The following is a 20445-nucleotide window of genomic DNA, read 5'->3' as shown; positions in this document are numbered from 1 at the left end:
GACTGGGGCAGGGGCTGAATGGGAGTGGAGGCGCAGGGCCATAGGAGGGAGGGTGGTTCAGGGCCACATGGTGATGGGGGACAGGGTGCAGAGCTACAGAGGGTGGCTGAGTGGGTGTACAGAGACACATGGGGAGGGGGGCAAGTATCAGGGGGTAGCCGTGTTAGTCTGTATCTACAAAAACAACAAGGAGTCTGGTGGCACCTTAAAGACTAACAGATTTATTTGGGCATAAGCTTTCGTGAGTAAAAACCTCACTTCTTCGGATGCACTCACTTCGGAAGAAGTGAGGTTTTTACTCACGAAAGCTTATGCCCAAATAAATCTGTTAGTCTGGTGGCACCTTAAAGACTCCTTGTGTTTGTGTTTTTATGGGGAGGGGGGACAGAGCCACATGGGGATAGGGGGGTGGCTGCCCAGACACACAGCTGGACAGGGGGAGGGGGTACAGGGACACATGGAGATGGGAGAGTGGGTGTCTGAGTGTGGGTGGTGGGACACATGTGGACGGGGTGCAAGGACACATGTGGTGCAGGAACACATGAAGACAGGGGCAGATGTGCCTGACTGAATGGGAGAGGCTAGAGGTCAGCCAGGGTCTGCACGGGGGAAGCTCCCTAACAATCCCTCCCTGCCCCCCAAAAAAACCTGTTCCATACTTTCCCCACCCATACCCAACAACCCTCCAAGTTCACACCCAGGCTCCTTCCCAGCGATTTACTTCCCTCTCCCTCAACTCCTCCGTTACCTCTGACTTCCCCCAAGTCTTTGCACTGCTTCTGAGGGGTGTGGGAAATATGGTTCTGTATTGTCATTTAAATGAATTATTACTCAGAGTTCTGTATTAATATGCCTAGTAAGGAATCTATTTGTCAAAAAACATTTCCTGAATCTTTGTTGTTGTCTGAATTGTTACAGACATACTTGCGGACAGGTATTTTGAAATAAATGACCAAAAATAATTGAAACTGGTGTGACTGTACTGTGTTATTTTGACAAATAAAATATACAGAATTTTGCAGCATTTTAAAATATTGTGCACAGAATTTTTAATTTTTTATTGCAGAAATTCCTCAGGAGTAATGTGTCAGGGGGTGGATTTGCTTTTATCCTCCCCCTCTAATAAACTGGGGCCTAACTGCTCAGCTGGCTCTATAGTTTGCTGACAGACTTAGTCATGGCTCCCAGACCATGAGAGGGAAGCCTGCTTCCCTAGGAGCACTGGAGCCTCCACAAAACCCTCCTGGAACTGTAGGCCCGGGCAGAGCAGGGGTGAGAGGGTGCACTAAGGGCAGCACAAGCTTGGCTGCTGCACTTATGTTTTTGCCATGGGGGGGCTGGGATAATACTTTGCATCTGGATAGCTGTGATCAGTGTGGTGCACAAACATTCAGTTACTCAGTCTAAGACAGACACGCTGAGCTGGAGGAACAGTGAAGGGGATGTCAGTGAAGAGGACGTAGTTCAATATTAAGCAGATGTCTGTCCCCCAGGCAGGGCCCCCCGGCCAGCGCACAGCTCTTACAGCAGTGTTTGATTCTCTCCCCTAAACACAGTCCATGAACTCAGGGATCATTGGTGACATTACTCACCGAGCACCCATGGCAACAGGGGGACTGACCTGTAAACAGCACACTCAGTAATGGGGTGACACTGTTGATGAAGAGACCCCGGATATTTGCTGGCAAAGTGTCTCTATTCTTCTCTAGGAAGCCACTGGAGGCGTACTGAACCTGGGGAGAGAAGCAGAGCAAGGGAAGCAATTTGCCAACCCAACCCAAGCAGAGTGGAGCCCAAAGTGTATGGCACCAAGAGCCACGCTGGCAGCACAGAAGAGTCTAGGATGGATAAAAATCAATTATTTTTTTTTAAAACATGAATTTTTTTGTATTTACGTTGAATTTTTTTGATTGTTATTTAAATTATAGTAAGTTTTTCTTTTTAAAAATGGACCTGTTTAGAATGAAATCAGAATTTAATACAAAATATGTTAAGGTCTAAACTTATTATAATTTAGTTGTAAATATAAAAGATAAATAAAATAAAATAAAAAAATTAATGGAGATATCCTATCTCCTAGAACTGGAAGGGACCTTGAAAGGTCATTGAGTCCAGCCCCCTGCCTTCACTAGCAGGACCAAGTACTGATTTTGCCCCAGATCCCTAAGTGGCCCCATCAAGGATTGAACAACCCCGGGTTTAGCAGGCCAATGCTCAAACCACTGAGCTATCCCTCCCTCCCATGTTTTGATATGAGAAGTTTATGTACCCAAAACATTTAAGGTTGCTTTGTTTAATACAAATAAACTTCATATGATGTTTGGTGTTTAAATTCCATCTCCCACACAGCTCCCACTGATGCAGCTTGACATAAATCATGAACAAAAAGTAAATTATCTAGTAAATAAGCAACATCTCATTCACTATTTTCTAACATACTAAAATGTATGATTAATAAGAATCTGAAAATATTAAGCATTATAATTGCTTAAATAAATAGTGTATTCTCCTAAGTAGCAAAAAGATGTACCGAGTCTAGAGAGTAAAGGATCTATTTAGTTGTAAATCAACATTTTTAATGGTTATATCAGCAAGTGAGAATTAACCTTTCTTTAGAAAATAACTGAAGTACAAATAAAAAAGCTGATTGAAATTGATGAATCAAATAGAACAGTGGATCGCAAACTATGGGCTGTGACCCCAAAGTGGGTCGCGACTCCATTTTGATGGGGTCGCCAGGGCAGAAAGTCCCACAGGGGGTCCAGAGTCCCAGCCGGGAGCCCCACAGATGGCAGGGGGCCCAGAGCCCCAGCCACAAGCCCCACAGACAGTGATGCTGAAGGCGGGGGGGGGGAGCAATTTTTTCTAGTGGGGAGGTCACAATTTTATTTTAAGTCCAAATGGGGTCACCAGCACAAAAAACTCTCCATTCTCCCACTCCCCTCATTTCCTATCTTCAGCCTCGCATTCTCTCTTCTCCTTTAACTAGATGTTAAGTATTTTAATAATGAATGTCTTAGAGGGTAACCCCCTGAACAAATACTGAATCAAAGTATTAAATCACAGAACATTAGTAACCAGAACTGTGTCTTCCCTTGTTACAAAATTCACTTCCATGTAAATGAGCTGTTTAATACATTATGGCCAAAATTATCGATCCATGGGAAGTATTTGTTAGAGAGCTTATTCCTTCACTCTTCCACTTCCCTGGTCCTTCTTGCATGAATAGAGAGCAACAATACCCGAAGTCCGAAAGTGCAAACAATTTGATGTTTATTGGGGTGAACTTTCAGCAAGCTTAAATCCAAGTTCCTTCTTCTTTATTTTCGAATCCCAACTTGCTTCCTGTTTGCACCTAATTTATATAGTACTATTTACAGCTACACCTTAACCAATCATTCTACTGAAATTTACCTAACCAATCCTAATGTATTGTAACATGATTAGCTAACCAATTATATCCACCACCTTAATTAGTTTACACCCAGCAAAATTAATTGTACAGCAGACAGAAACAATCACAGAACCAGACAGAGACCATGCAAATAAACACACAAAACAATACAGAAGTTAAGATTTCACAACTACATCTATAAATACATAAGGGTTTCCCAGTTGTGTTTATTGATAAGTGAGTTCTTACCAGACAGAAAACTATATTTCCTTTAACATCTTCTAGGCTCTTCCCTTTCTCTGGAGGTGTCAAGGCTGGATCCCCACTTTGAACTTTAGGGTACAAATGTAGGGGCCTGCATGAAAAACTTCTAAGCTTAACTACCAGCTTAGCTCTGGTTCAGCTGCCACCATTTCAATGGATTCCCTTCCTGGGAAGCCTTGAAAAACCTTCACCCATTCCCTGGTGAAAACAGATCCAAACCCCTTGGATCTTAAAACAAGGAGAAATTAACCATTCCCCTCCTTCCTCCCACCAACTCCTGGTGAATCAAGATCCAAACCCCTTGGATCTTNNNNCTCCTTCCTCCCACCAACTCCTGGTGAATCAAGATCCAAACCCCTTGGATCTTGAACAAGGAAAAATCAATCAGGTTCTTAAAAAGAAGGTTTTTAATTAAAGAAAAAGGTAAAAATCATCTCTGTAAAATCAGTATGGAAATTAACCTTACAGGGTAATCAAACTTAAAGAGCTCAGAGGACTCCCCTCTAGTCTCAGGTTCAAAGTACAGCAAAGATAAACACTCTGGTAAAAGGTACATTTACAAGTTGAGAAAAACAAAGGAAAACTAACACGCCTTGCCTGGCTATTTACTTACAAGTTTGAAATAGGAGAGACTTGTTTAGAAAGATGTGGAGAACCTGGATTGATGTCTGGTCCCTCTCAGTCCCGAGAACGAACACACTCCCTAACAAAGAACACAAACAACAACCTTCCCCCTCCAAGATTTGAAAGTATCTTGTCCCCTTATTGGTCCTTTAGGTCAGATGCCAGCCAGGTTACCTGAGCTTCTTAACCCTTTACAGGGAAAAGGGATTTTGGAGTCTCTGGCCAGGAGGGGTTTTATAGTACTGTACACAGGACAGCTATTACCCTTCCCTTTATAGTTATGACAGGAGGTGATAGATCGGATCACCTTCCTAACAGCCCCAGATTGCCTTATTTCAGTAGGACTAAACAGGGCCTCAGATTGTCACAGTGAGAGAAGGCCCTTACACAGATTCTTTCTTTTATACCTTTATAACTAGCTAAATAATAAACATATACACCTCTACCCCGATATAACGCGACCCGATATAACATGAATTTGGATATAACACGGTAAAGCAGTGCTCCAGGAGGCTCCCGAGGACAGCGTTATATTGGGGTAGAGGTGTACATAAATTCTTAAAGTATAGGCCTTTACAGACGGGCTTGAATATCTATATCCTAACAGTATGTGTTCATCTGTCCTAAATTAGGCTCCTCAGTCTATATTTAAGCATTGAAATAAATGGCCCAATTTTCAAAATGCTGAGCACCTAGCTGCTCCCATTGGGCTTGTTAATGTTTGGAAATACAGAAGTGATTCTGGTGTTCCGGGCTCCTGGATATAAGGCCACTAGGTTTCTCCACCAACGCCCTACAAAGAATGCAGAGTATTTACACCTTAGAAGGGAATCAGCAAAGCAATAGCCTGAGACAGGAGCTCACATACAGCAGAACCCCAATTATCTGATCTAATTGGGAGCAGGTCCAGATCGGATAATCAAAAATTCAGATAATCTGGAGAATGGGCAAAGAGCTTTCTATCCGTTATTTTAAGATACGGAGTTGCTTTTAAACAATCTGACCTCTCCCAGAGAAGCATTAAAACACACACCCCTTTTTTATTTTCAGCGTACATGAACAGTTACTTCTAGTAAAGAGTACCAATTTTTAAAAATGCAGAATGATCATTTTAAGTTGCAACAACAGCAACACTGTATTATTTTGGAGTTGCTTGAGTTTATCATTTCTGAATTTTTAAAAATGGGTACTGTACTCTTTACTAGAAGTAACAGTTCACGTATGCGATCCTGTGTGTGCACTGGTTGTTTGGTTAATATGGAGAGCTGGATAATGGAGGCTCGGATAAACAGGGTTCTACTGTACCACAGTGATGGGTACATTGCAAATACGGAGAAATTCCACAGATTCGAGGGGAAGCCCCCACCTTCCCCAGGGACTACATGCCCTCCCACAGATTCATAGATTCTAAAGCCAGAAGGGGCCACTGTGATCATCTAGTCTGACCTGTGTAGCACAGGACATGGAACTTCCCCAAAATAATTCCTAGAGCAGATCTTTTAGAAAATCATCCAACCTTGATTTTAAAATTGTCAGTGATGGAAAATCCACCACAACCCTTAGTAAATTGTTCCAGTGGTTAATTACTCTTACTGTTAAAAATTCATGCCTCATTTCCAGTCTGAATTTGTCTAGCTTCAAGTTTCAGCCACTGGATCATCTTAGGCCTTTCTCTGCTAGACTAAAGAGCTCATTATTAAATATTTGTTCCCCAAGTGGGTACTTAGACTCTAATCAAGTCACACCCTAATCTTCTCTTTGTTAAGCTAAATAAATTGAATTCCTTGAGTCTATCACTATAAGGCAGGGTTTCTAAATCATTTAATCATTCTCGTGGCTCTTCTCTGAATCCTCTCCAATTTATCAACATCCTTCTTGAATTATGGGCACCAGAACTGGACACAGGATTTCAGCATCCATTGCACCACTGCCAAAGACAGAGGTAAAATAACCTCGAGATTCTCTTGTTCATGCATCCCGGGATCGCACTAACCTTTCTGGCCACAGCGTCACATTAGGAGTTTGTGTTCAACTGATTATCCACCATTACTCCCAAATCTTTTTCAGAGTCACTGCTTCCCAGTATACAGGATATGGGACTCTAAGGCCTTGTCTACACTACAAAGTTTTGTCAGCAAAAACTGCCTTTTGCAGACAAAACGGGAGGTGTACACATTACAAAGCTACTTTTGGTGGCAAAACTCTGCTGTTTTGCTGACAAAATAAAACCACCTCGATGAGAGGCATAAAGCTGTTTGCAGCAAAAGTTAAAATGACAAAACGCCAGTGTAGACAGTGCTGTTTGTTTTGTTGACATAACTGGCTTCCACCAGTATCCCACAATGCCTACCCTGACTGCTCTGCTCACTGTTTTGATCTCTGCTGCCCTGCAGGCATGCACTCCGGGAAGTATCTGACAGCTGAGGTACTGCTTCATTGTGGGGAACAAAAAGTAAATCATTTACGTGGAAGGCTCTTGTTCTGCTCTGCACTAGGAACACAGCTGCAGGCAGACTGCTGCTGCGGGGACTGCTGTGCGGCTTTGACATTCCTCAGCAGGGAGAGCTCACAGAGCTTCTCAAACAACAAAGAGTCTGGTGGCACCTTAAAGACTAACAGATTTATTTGGGCATGAGCTTTCGTGAGTAAAAACCTCACTTCTTCGGAGCTTCTCAGGATTCTGCTTCTGGCAGCTGAGGAGGCTGTGGGAGAACTCGGAGGGAATCACAGAACCATAGGCAGGAAGGCAGAGCGGACTGTTTCCGGAGAGACTGCTGTGCCGAGCAGAGCCAGGGCTGCCTCAGGATAGGTCAGTCAGCCTGCTGTCTCCCCAGCCCCATATACACCATTCTCCTCTCCCTTCCCCCACACACTTCAGTTGAAAAAGCAACTGACAATATACTAGGATGCCCCTGGAACGATGGGATTGAGAAACCTTCATCACGTGATGCTGTACTTGCCCCATGAAGCATTGCAAACCCTTCCCAAAGCACCCTGCAGCCAGTTGCCTAGTGGGATAGCTACCAGTGCATTGCTCTTTGTGTCAATGTAAGAGCTGTTACTGAGAATGCACTCTGCCGACACAAGGAGCTAGTGTGGACATGCAACAACGGTTTTAAAGTCACATACCTTTTGTGACAAAACTTTGTAGTGTAGACAAGGCCTAAGTAGGGCCTAGATTCTTTGTTCCTAGATGTATACATTTACATTTAGCTATATTAAAACTCATATTGTTTACCTGCCCCCAGTTTACCAAGCGAACGAGATCACCCTGAATCAGTGACCTGTCCTCTTCATTATTTACTACTCCCCAATTTTTGGTTAATCTGAAGACTTTATTAGCAATAATTTTATGTTTTCTTCCAGGTCATTGATGATAATGTTAAATAGGATACCCCACCTCGCCTAAGAAGTGGCCCCCAGGGAGTCAGGGCCGGCTCTAGCTTTTTTGCTGCCCCAAGCAGCAAAAAAAAGCGCCGCCCCCCGCTGAGCGCTGGAACCCCCCCCCCCCGCCGCCCCCCCCCCCCGGAGCGCCGCCCCCACGCCGCCGGAGCGCCCCTCCTCCCCGCGGAATGCCGCACCACGCTCCCCCCGCCGCCCCTTACCAGGTGCCGCCCCAAGCATGTGCTTGGGTGCCTGGTGCCTGGAGCCGGCCCTGCAGGGAGTACATCTCTCCCACCCATACCCCCATGGGCCCTGAAGCACACACCATCTCTTTCACCTACGTGAGACAGAGTGCCAGTCTGTACCCTAAACAGTACTTACCTTCCCTGCATAGTGAATGATGCTGAACCCTAGCACGTGGCCTCTACATAGCTGGAAGTGTGAGTTTCCCTTGAAGGTACTGTTCAGTTTATCCACAAAGGTTTTATCAGTCGCCTGCAACACAAGAGATTTCATAGTAAAACCCCACAAAATGAGAAATTAATAGTTATTATTTATACAGCATCTCCATTCCCACCAAGACACTGGGCAGGGATCTACAAATGACTAGAAACACATTTTGATACAATACAAATATAATAAAAGCCACCCTAACAGCTGAGACAGTGATGAAGAGAATTCTTCTCTATGAAGCGACTCCCCCTACCAACTGCTACTTAGCCTTTCTGCAAATCCCCATACTGTAAATCTACCCACCAGCTTCCCAGATTGACATCCACCCACATTTGAACCAAGGGATGCATCGTATTCCCCATCAATTGAAGTCTTTAAATCAAGATTGGGTGAGTCTCTTCCTAAAAGATCGTTCAATCTCTGTTACAGGTTACTGGGTTCAGTGAAGGAGTTACTGGGTGAAATTGTGGCCTGTGTTATGCAGCAGGTCCCTTCAGTTGGTCTATTATGTGTTGAACAGAGATGACTACATATCCCAGGAACAGCTGCAGTATTCCAACGTGAGACTATATGAATGGTGGAATGTTCATCCTTAGAGGTTTTTAAGATCTGGCTTGACAAAGCCCTGGCTGGGATGATTTAGGCTTGGTCTACACTAACCCCCCAAATCGAACTAAGATACGCAACTTCAGCTACGTGAATAACGTAGCTGAAGTTCGAAGTACCTTAGTTCGATCTTACCTCGGTCCACACGCGGCAGGCAGGCTCCCCCGTCGACTCCGCGGTACTCCTCTCGCCGAGCTGGAGTACCGCAGTCGACGGCGAGCACTTCCGGGTTCGACTTATCGCGTCCAGACAAGACGCGATAAGTCGAACCCAGAAGTTCGATTGCCAGCCGCCGAACTAGCGGCTGGGTATAGACGGAGACTTAGTTGGGGTTGGTCCAGCTTTGAGCAGGGGGGTTGGACTAGATGACCTCCTGAGGTCACTTCCAACCTAATCTTCTATGGCCTTGGCTACACTGGCAATTCACAGCGCTGCACTTGCTGCACTCAGGGGTGTGAAAAAACACCCCCCCCCCCCGAGCGCAGCGAGTGCAGCGCTGTAAAGCGCCAGTGTAATCAGCGCCTGCAGCGCTGCACGCTCTCTCGCAGCACTGCAAGCTATTCCCCTCGGAGAGGTGGAGTACTTGCAACGCTGCGAGAGAGCTCTCGCAGCTCTGGTGGCGCGACTACACTCGTAGTTCACAGCGCTGCCGCGGCAGCGCTGTGAATCCGCAAGTGTAGCCAAGGCCTATGATTCTATGATCTAATGTTCCTCTCTTACTTACAGATCTTTGAACTCTAAATGGCATGATAAAATATGCAAAGGCCCTGACTCTGCAAACATTTATACACATATTTAACTTTACACATGTGAGTAGTCCAATTGAAATCAAGTGGGCTACTTGTGCATATCTGTAGGATCAAGACCTAAAGCAAATTTGGGGGAATTAAAAAAAAAAAATCTAGTAGGCCTGGTACATTGTGAGGAAGAATAAAAATCTACCAGGTCAGCTGGAGAATCCTAAAACTCCTTAAAGTGCTCAGGCGGTAAATCCTTTGGGGAAAAAAATGCAAAGAGCAGCAGCCGCCAACATGACTTCATAGAGAACTAGCTTCACAGATCTGGGAAATGTAATCTAACAATGCTAAAAATAAATGAAAAATCATCAGCATAAAAATGTACCATTCCTCAATAAGGAAATGTTTCACTTGCTGTTACTTCAAGTATCAGGCAAGATGCTATAGGATTATCAGTGAAAATGCTATTTCTTTGTGTCTGGTTTGTTCACTTTGTATGCTTAGCATCTACACTGATATTTTTTGACATTCTCCCACTATCACTCTAGTCCCAGCATTACTGATGGGTAAAGAAATGCTGGGCCGGGACGGTGTGCTTCTGTCCTGAGTAAGTAGGTCAGCTGACAATGGGATGCAGAGGTGAGAATGAGTGGACTGCTGGAGTAACACAAGGAACCAGAATTGCCTTGACCATATTGGTATCACCAGGATGACTTTTGCCTTGCCCTGCAGATCTTTACCAGCATTTTCAGCAGCTGGGGAATTGGAAGAAATGTTCTTTCTTGTGTTTGAGTAATAAACTTTAGAATCAATGCTTTTGGGTGTTTGCCAAGAAATCGAGTAAAGTAAGGTCTATGTAGGAAAAAAAAAACTGCACTTCTTTGTATCACTGTTTTTATGTTAGACAGTGAAATCACCTTGAACGCTTTTGATCCTTGAAATTAATACAACAGAATGTTTGCTTTGATGATGGTGCTGACTGGGATGAAAATGACAATGGTGCATTTGGTTTTTGCTTTTGCACTCTTTGTCACATCATCTGCATGCTGATGATAAAAGGATGGCAGAGGGGTAGGTTTTTGCAGAGCCGGCTCCAGGTTTTCTGCTGCCCCAAGCGGCGAAAAAAAAGCGATCGGCGGCAGCTCAATCGTGCCGCTCCATTCTTCGGCGGGTCCCTCAGTCCCTCTCTTCCTCTTTGGCGGCACCTCAAAGAGAAAGAGAGGGACTGAGGGACCCATTGCCGAATTCCCACCGAAGACCCGGCCGTACTGCCCCAATAGCGGACGGAGTGCCACCCCTTTGAATTGGCTGCCCCAAGCACCTGCTTCCTTAGCGGGTGCCTGGAGCCAGCCCTGGGCTTTTGCCTGTGGCAGGATTGATCCCTAGTATATTTCCTCTTTGGTGGCAGAATATTTATGCTGAGGGAACAAAGCGTGGTTCTAGAGTTGTTAAGCGTGTACAGTGACTCATCTGTCCTCGCACTGAACAGGCGGCCCTCAAATGGTAGAACTTCAACCATTGCCCACACTTTTCAGGAAACCCAATGAATGGAGCCATGATGACCATCTCATGGCAACAGCAGTTGCCAGAGAGCAAGAGGCAGTGCCTGCCCCATCCAGAGCTGTTTGGAATGATGACCTCGCCTGCAACCGTCCTTTGTCAATTACAGACTAAAACTGCTGTCTGCAGTCCTGGGGAAATATGTCCTGTAAATTCATTAAGTACACTGCTCTACAGCCAAAATGCTTCTGAAATAAATGTAGTCAAACTTTACTAATTCTGGGTCACTGAGAACGAAAATGATGCTTAAAATTGTTGATTGGCTCTAGTTTTCAAGATATGCTATTGGGTCAGTATATACGACCCTTGACTTGGGCATGGTGGAGGATAAGTGAGTTATAAAGGGAAGAGATCTCAATTTAAACCAGAAATGACTAAAATACATCTTTGACTGGATCTATGAATAAATCTATGACTGGGTTTGGACAGTACTTGCTTTTTAGGCAAAACAATGAATGATGCAATCTGAAGCTGGTATTGCGTCATACATGTTATGAATTGCATCATGTTATTCCTAGAAGTCATGGATGATGCAATCATAACGAAGCTTACATCACTCTGCTGAACAAATTGCCCTATATCAGCTCTAGAAATCATAGTGTCGTGCTCTCTTATTTGTCAGTGTTTGATTTTGCAAAGGGACACATTTCTGTTTAGCCAAAATGAGCAGAGATGCCTCGTACTTGTGTGAACAGTGCAGATAACTTCTGCTATGTTTGTGGTGAAGTGACTTTTGCATTACAAAAGCACAGTATAACCACTATGGTTAAGAAAGCCTATCACCTTTATTTTGGCTGCAAAATTGGAGATCAGGACAAGAGGTGGGCCCCACACATATGCTGCAACACTTGTGCAACAAATCTTCGCCAGTGGTTGAACAGGAAAAGGAAATCTATGCCTTTTGCAGTGCCAATGATTTGGAGAAAGCCAACAGATCATACCAGCAATTATTACTTCTGCATGGTGCCTCCAGTTGGGAAAGGTGTGTCAAAGAAGAAAAAGTGGACTGTGCATTATCCAAACATTCCATCAGCTACACGCTCAGTACCCCACGGAGAATGATTCTGGTGCATCAGGAACCGGCAGTCCTTCTCACTTGAGTCAGACGAGGAAGAGGAAGAGGAAGAGGATGAAACTTCTGGTCCTGAACCATCAATGTCACAGGACCCACATTTTCTCCCATCCTCCTCCTCTGAACCACACCTCATAACACAAGGTGAACTGAATGACCTTGTCAGGGATTTGGAACTACCCAAGAGTAAGGCAGAACTGTTGGGCTCCAGACTACAGCAGTGGAATCTCCTGGCAGGTGATGTTAGGGTTTCCAGGTTCCGTGACCGTCAAAAGGATCTTGTCCCATTCTTCTTCATGAAAGGTGATCTTGTAGCCTGCAACAACATCGATGGTGTGATGGCAGCCCTCAACATCGTTCACGATCCAGATGAGTGGAGACTGTTCATTGATTCATCGAAGACGAGTCTTAAAGCTGTTTTACTGCATAATGGCAATGTTTTGCCATCAATTCCAGTTGGTCATGCAGTCCATATGAAGGAAACCTATGACAACATGAAACAACTTTTGAGGTGCATAAACTATGACCAACATCAGTGGCAGCTTTGTGGCGATTTGAAGGTTGTTGTTCTCTTGCTTGGTCTGCAGACTGGATACACAAAGTACTGCTGTTTTCCCTGCGAATGGGATAGTCGTGCAAGAGATTCCCACTACATCAAGAAAGATTGGCCACTCCGACAGTCATTGGAGCCTGGGAGGAAAAGTGTTCAGCATCCACCACTTGTTGAATCAAGGAAGATTTTGTTACCACCCTTACACATCAAGCTGAGTCTGATTAAGAACTTTGTCAAGGCCATTGATAAAACACAAGCAGCTTTCAAGTACCTCCGTGGAAAATTTCCAAGGTTAAGTGAAGCTAAGATAAAGGAAGGTGTCTTTGTTGGTCCTCAGATTCGTGAACTTCTTCTAGATGATGCATTTGACCATGCACTGCGTGGCAAGGAAAAGACGGCATGGAAACCCTTCCAGTTAGTGGCAATAAATTTTCTCAGAAACAAGGCAGACAACTACAGGTTGTGGGTGGAAAACCTCCTCAAGGCATACAAAAGCCTTGGTTGCAACATGTCACTAAAGATACATTTTTTGCACTCATCTAGATTTTTTTCCACCGAACTGCGGAGCAATGAGTGACGAGCACTGCGAGCGATTTCACCAGGACATTGCAACAATGGAGAAACGCTATCAGGGCAAATGGAGCCCATCAATGCTTGCAGACTATTGCTGGACAGTGACAAGAGATGCTCCATTTAATGAATACAAGAGACAAGCCAAGAAGCGCCGAGTAGACACTGAATAGGACTAAACTATGTACATAGTAGTTTTTTGCCTTTTGTTTCATAATAAATTTTATTTATATAACCCTTTTGCTGATTTTTCAAGTGTTACATAAACAGGACAGGTGAAATATTATCATGTAAAGCAACCATAAACACATGAAAAGACCTAGGTTTACAATTTATGATTAAAACTCTACTATCGACACAATATACATAGACATAAAATGTAAAAACTTAAATATCTTAGAAACAGTAGCCAATCAGTTGTTTTAATTATCATATTTGAATTCAGCACATCAAAATACATAATAAATAGTACATTTTATCTCTGAAGCAGACGACTTCTCAAAAATTGTAGACCAGTCGTATCAGGGGGGTAGCCATGTTAGTCTGTATCCACCAAAACAACGAGGAGTCCGGTGGCACTTTACAGACTAACAGATTTATTTGGGCATAAGCTTTCGTGGGTAAAAAACCTCACTTCTTCAGATGCATGGAGTGAAAATTACAGATACAGGGATAGATATACTGGCACATGAAGAGAAGGGAGTTACCTTACCAGTGGGGAACCTCATTCTGGACCAGTCCACACAAGAGATCCACTTCCTGGACACTACAGTGCAAATAAGCGATGGTTACATAACCGCCACCCTATACTGGAAACCTACTGGCCTACAGCTTCCATCCAGGACACATCACATGATCCATTGTCTACAGCCAAGCCCTAAGATACAACCACATTTGCTCCAATCCCTCAGACAGAGACAAACACCTACAAGATCTTTATCAAGCATTCTTAAAACTATAATACCCACCTGGGGAAGTGAGGAAACAGATTGACAGAGCGAGACAGGTACCCAGAAGTCACTTACTACAGGACAGGCCCAACAAGGAAAACAACAGAACACCACTGGCCATCACATACAGCCCCCAGCTAAAACCTCTCCAGCACATCATCAACAACCTACAACCTATCCTGGAAAATGATCCCTCACTCTCACAGACCTTGGGACGCAGGCCAGTCCTCGCTTACAGAGAGCCCCCAACCTGAAGCAAATACTCACCAGCAACTACGCACCACACCACAGAAACACTAAACCAGGAACCAAGCCCTGTAACAAACCCCATTACCTACTCTGTCCCCATATCTACTCTAGTGACACCATCATGGGACCCAACCACATCAGCCACACCTTCAGGGGCTCATTCACCTGCACATCTACTAATGTGATATATGCCATCAGGTGCACCAGCAATGCCCCTCTGCCAAGTACATTGGCCAAACCAGACAGTCTCTACGTCGAAGAATAAATGGACACAAATCAGACATCAGGAATGGTAACATACAAAAACCAGTAGGAGAACACTCTAATCTTCCTGGACATTCAACAACAGATTTAAAAGTAGCCATCCTTCAACAAAAAACTTCAAAAACAGACTTCAAAAAGAAACTGCAGAGGTACAGTTCATTTGCAAACTTAACACCACTAATTTGGGCTTGAATAGGGACTGAGAGTGGCTGGCTCACTACAAAAGCAATTTTCCCTCTCTTGGTGTTGACACCTCCTCATCAATTATTGGGAGTGGACCACATCCACTCTGGCTGAATTGGCCTTGTCAACACTGGTTCTCCACTTGTAAGGTAACTCCTTTCTCTTCATGTGCCAGTATATCTATAATTTTCACTCCATGCATCTGAAGAAGTGGGTTTTTTTACCCACAAAAGCTTATGCCCAAATAAATCTGTTAGTCTTTAAGGTGCCACTGGAAAGAATAAATGGACACAAATCAGACGTCAAGAATTATAACATTAAAAAGCCAGTTGGAGAACACTTCAACCTCCCTGACCATTCGATTACAGACCTAAAAGTCACAATATTACAACAAAAAAACTTCAAAAACAGACTCCAATGAGAGACTGCTGAATTGGAATTAATTTGCAAATTGGACACCATTAAATTAGGTTTGAATAAAGACTGGGAGTGGATGGGCCATTACACAAAGTAAAACTATTTCCCCATGCTTATTTCCGCCCCACCTCCCAGTTCCTTATATCTCCTTGTCAAGTGCTGGAAATGGGCCATTTTCATTACCACCACAAACAGTTATTTTTCTCTCCTGTTGACAACAGTTCACCTTAACTGCTCACTCTCCTTATAATGTGTATGGTAACACCCATTGTTTCATGTTCCTTATATATATTACACACACACACACACACACACACATCTTCCTTCTGTATTTTCCACTACATGCATCCGATGAAGTGAGCTATAGCCCACGAAAGCTTATGCTACAATAAATTTGTTAGTCTCGAAGGTGCCACAAGTATTCCTATTCTTTTTGTAAATTCACTGTAATTAATAAAGTCATATTTTGTCACGAGTGCTTGCTAATTTACAATCCTAAACCGCAAGTTCGGTGATTAATACAATTATCTCCTGTAGAGATCTAGTCACTTAATGTCCTTATGGAGTCCAATTTATTAAGTCCTGCATAAAGTCTTTCAAAAGAAAACTCAAGCTTAAGAAGTCTTTATCCCAGTTTCAGCTGGTCCCAGACCCTCCTCTCTGAGGGTCTGTCTTCTTCCCAAATGCCTCTTGCCTGGAGTTTGGCATTCTCCACCGGTTGATTCAAGGCCCTGCAGGAGCCTTCTCACTCCCTGCAGCGTCTGCAGGAATCCACCAACAACCACCTGCATCTGTCCCCACTTTATGGGGCTCAGGAGCCTCCTTAAGTCTTTGGTCCAGGTGCACTGAACCCTGCTTCCTTGTAAAGGGGCCAGTCACCCTGTGACATACCCTGCGTTTGACCGTTCCTAAGTGAGAGAAAGTAGCAATGCTCACAACAGCCTAGACACTATTTGGACTCACATCCTGGCTGGGATGATTTAGTTGGGGATTAGTCCTGCTTTGAGCAGGGGGTTAGACTAGATGACCTCCTGAGGTCCCTTCCAACCCTGATATTCTATGATTCTTGTGAGCGTGGTTTCTGCGGGTATTCCCGTGACATAGTTCCACTGGCAATGGATTCAGAAGATGGGTATGAGTCCTCTGAATCAAATGGCAGTGCCATCAATACCAGAGAGGATTGTGATCTAGCTTGACTCATAGACAGTACTGGTGGAGGAAACCACATGGTAGCCTGTGCTGACTCAAGTCTTGGTTCTGCTTGAGGTTGCCCCTAAAGAAGTGGGGATTCCGGTTCTGGACAGACAGTGAAATTGCTTGCTACTGTATATGGAATCAATGCCATTGATGGAAGATTTGTTGTCATCCTCTGTCTCGTTGGTACCAGAGGTGTCATGCTCTGTGCCAATATCAGCAATTTTGAGGTTGCACTCTGAGTCAAAGCGCATTCATCTCTCCATACAAAGGCCGTTGGTACCATCGGCACCCATTCAGTCAATATGGAATGATCCTGTACTATGGGGAGCTCTTCACCAGTAGACTGGGTGCCGGTTGGTGGTGCCAGGCCCTGACTTAAATGTTACAGAACCAGGATCGCGGTTCTTATGAGCGCTGGATATGCCCATGCCATGGCAGGGAGTCTCATGAGATGGGGATGACAGGCTCTTTTTTGAAGATGACTTAGAGGGAGATTTATCCCTCTTCTCTTTAAGGGAATGCTTCAATTTCCCTTTCTCACTCTTTTCCTAGTGCGTCTTACCAGTGTCCTTTGAAAACTATTTCAGATAAGGAGCCTTGGAGCCAATCAACACTGAGCTTGATGGAGCACTCCCAAACTCCTGCAGCTGGTGTACAGAGGGTCCCCCAAGACTGAGTCCCAGTCTGCCCTTATGGACCTGTCCATTAGAAACATTTTAATCCAGCTCTCTCTGGATTGCATCATCCTATGCAACAACATGCAGCAGACACCACAGTTAGAAGTAATAAGAGTCTGTCCTAGGAGCAGAGGCAGGTGTCGTGGTCGTCCTTCATAAGAAGCAGTCTGAGGCAGACCACAGTTTTTAAATCCAAGCGATCTGGGCACATTAGGAACCTGTCCTTCAGGAGGGAGATGAGTGGGGGAGTTAAGCCCTGAAAAATGATCCCCCTTTGCACTTACTTTCTACTGTAAGTAACAGTTTCCTAAATATAAATAAATACATATACTTATCTATAAATAACAATACACACAAAACCAAATAATTAGCCATCTCAACTGGCTACAGATACAGCTCACTCCATCTCAGGCCAAGGACCGGGAGGAATTGGAGTGGCAGATGGCTGGTGCTACCTTTTATACCCTCAGAAGGGAGCACGAGGGTAAGCAGGTGCATGTATAAGCTAATGGACACGGCTAGTGAAAAGCTTCTGGTCTCGGCACATGGAATGCATGTACAACCAAGCTCTTGAAGAATGAGTTGTTTTCCTTATAAAAATGAAATACTTGTTTTTAAATAATGTTTAAGTGCAATTATTTATAATTTTTTTTTATCGCCACTGCTGAATGAGTGCACCCTGCCTTGTTTACTGGATGAGATACTGGTCATTCATAAACAACAGTACCTGATCACATAACTAAAGACTAACGTAATGCATATGCACAAACAGGACACGTGTTAAGGTTATACATAAAAACTTAACGTTGGCCATTTCCTGGTTTTTGAGCGTTTATATGGAATTTCCTGGTACGTTTTTATTAGGGCTGTCGATTAATGGCCGTTAACTCACGCAATTAACTAAAAAAAAAATAATTAATCATGATTAATCGCAGTTTTAATCACACTGTTAAACAATAGACTACCAACTGAAATGTATTAAATATTTTTGGATATTTTTCTACGTTTTCAAAGATATTGATTTCAGTTAGAACACAGGGTTGGACCTGCTTTGAGCAGGGGGTTGGACTAGATCAGTAGTCCCCAATCTTTTTTGTCTGGCGGGCGCCAGACGATGAGCCACCAAGGACCGTGGCCGGCGGACGAGCATCCGCCAAAATGCCGCCGAGAAGCAGCGTCATCCAGAGGCATCAGCGGCATTTAGGTGGCGACGCCTCTGGATGATGCTGCTTCTCGGCGGCATTTCAGCGGATGCTCATCCGCCGGCCAGTAAGCGGGTGCACATAGTCGCCATGGCGCTCACGGGCACCACGTTGGGGACCACTGGACTAGATGACCTCCTGAGGTCTCTTCCAACCCTAATCTATGATTCTCCTCACTCATCTGTTGTACCAACCCCCACAACATCTTCTCTGATCCACAGCTTGTCCCTGTACCACTCTAGTCACAATTGCCATACCTGAGGGAATGCGCTCTGCTCATCCAGGAGAGACAGCAGCCCCAGCGGCTTGGCCAGGAACAGGTCCTGCAGCAGAAGAAGGAAAAGAGATGAGCCCCTTACCTAACGGGAGTGGAGGCAGTCCATCATCTCATCTCCCCGCTGTCTGCTCACTACACACTCTGCCCCCACCTTCAAGGGAACTTTTCCCCCAGATCCTAACCCTCCCAACACTGGATACAGCAGTTCCTCTCTCCCTCTCTTGGGCCTCTGCCTGGGGCTAGAGGAGTCTCTCCCTCACCCAGGTCTAGGTCACTCACCAAAATGGGTTTGTTATTGTTGAATGTAATTGCCTCCCAGGGCAGCCCTTCCTCCTGGTACGCAGCCTGCTCCAGTTGGAAAATATGCTGAGACACAGAAGAGAGTAAAATTGGAGCTCCCAGCAGCACCAACAGCTTTCAGCCAAGCAAGTCATGCATCCTTCCCCTCGACACACTATGTGAAAGGCAGAGTCACAGCTTCAAACCGCCTCAGCACTCGTATACCTCCCCAAGACAAGACCACTGCTGTGAGCAATCCCGCTGTGCCAGGCCCACCATCCAATGGTAACCCCCATGCACGAGGAGGCACCTGCTCCTGGTCTCCACTCTGTTCCCATGGCTGGATCACCACTCTGGGCTCCCCCAGCCCAGGGGGGGCCCTACTGTACAAGGAGAGGTCACCATTCTGCCCTCCCATGGCTCTCCCAACTCCCTGCGGAGCCCCCTGCCAGCCAGAAAACGTCACACCTGGAACTCACATAATTGAAGAAGTGCTGTAGCTGCTCATTGGCCAAGTTTATGCAGAGCTGCTCAAAACGATTCACCACAAAGTTCTCAAACCCAAAGATATCCAGGATCCCTAGAAGGAGGGAGATGAGCCTCAACATAGACCCCTGCAGACTCACCTATGGGGTGGCTGAATATTCCTTGAACTAAGCCCCCTACTTTGGCAGCTAAAGACCCCCCTCACTGAGCCTCATGCCTTCACACCAAGCGCTCATCCCCTCAGAGACTCGGCCTTGCGGGACCCCCCCTGCATTATGCCTCTTCCACAGGCTGCCATGACACCCGTGCACTGCGTCTCATTCCCCTCACACCAACCCCATCCCCGCAGCCAGATACACCCCATCTCCCTCCATCCCACAGAGACCCACCTCACAGAGAACAATACTAGAACTAAATCCCAGTGAACTCTAGAGAGATCCCCAGCAACAATCCAGACCCCAGTACAAGCCCTGCCCTATTGCAAAGACTGCATTCTCCCCCAGAATTACATCCGTGCAGCCAGCTTCCTCTTCAGACTGAGCCTCCCAGAGACACTGTGAAAATAATCTTCCCCAAGGCCGCCATCTCCCTGGAATTACAACCCCGTATTCAGTCCTAGAAACACCTCCTCCCCCATGGTGCTTTGCCCTTTTGACTGTGGCAAGTACCAGATTTACCATGGCGCCGGGCCCACGGTCGAAAGGGGCCCTGGCCCGCTCTTCTCCGCCCCCCGCTCTCTCCTGTGGGGGCAGAAGCTTGATGCTGCCAGCTGCTGGTGCTCCTGCTGCAGCACGGCAGGGTCTGCCAGCTCCTCCCCTGCCTCTTCCCCCAGCGTGCTAGGTCCCCTCCCCTCCCCCTCCCCCTGCCGCTGATCAGCTGTTGGCAGGAGGGAGGGGGAAGCAGCACGCTCCGGGGAGGAGAAGAGGTGGGGGCGAGACCTTGGGGAAGGGGCTGGAATTGGGGAATACCCCCTCCAGCCCCATGCATGAGCACCCCCACAACCCCAGCCCACCCCCCCAACCCTCTGCCCACCCTACCCCCCCCATA

General features: G+C 45.5%; 1 protein-coding gene across 1 annotated transcript in view; it reads right to left on the bottom strand.

The window, feature by feature from the left end:
• The window catches only part of LOC117886627 (myosin-IIIb-like), a 115119-nt gene that overhangs the window by 56543 nt on the left and 38131 nt on the right, over positions 1–20445 (bottom strand). The window contains exons 11-15 of the mRNA XM_034788617.1: positions 19392–19492; positions 18913–18999; positions 18614–18679; positions 8048–8161; positions 1622–1733 (exon numbers count right to left, since the gene is read on the bottom strand). Of these exons, the coding sequence (XP_034644508.1) occupies positions 1622–1733; positions 8048–8161; positions 18614–18679; positions 18913–18999; positions 19392–19492 (480 nt within the window). The remainder of the gene's footprint in view (positions 1–1621; positions 1734–8047; positions 8162–18613; positions 18680–18912; positions 19000–19391; positions 19493–20445) is intronic.

Source organism: Trachemys scripta, chromosome 13, assembly GCF_013100865.1.
Source record: "Trachemys scripta elegans isolate TJP31775 chromosome 13, CAS_Tse_1.0, whole genome shotgun sequence".
Lineage (NCBI taxonomy): Eukaryota > Metazoa > Chordata > Testudines > Emydidae > Trachemys > Trachemys scripta.
This window is presented reverse-complemented; position numbering and strand designations above follow the sequence as displayed.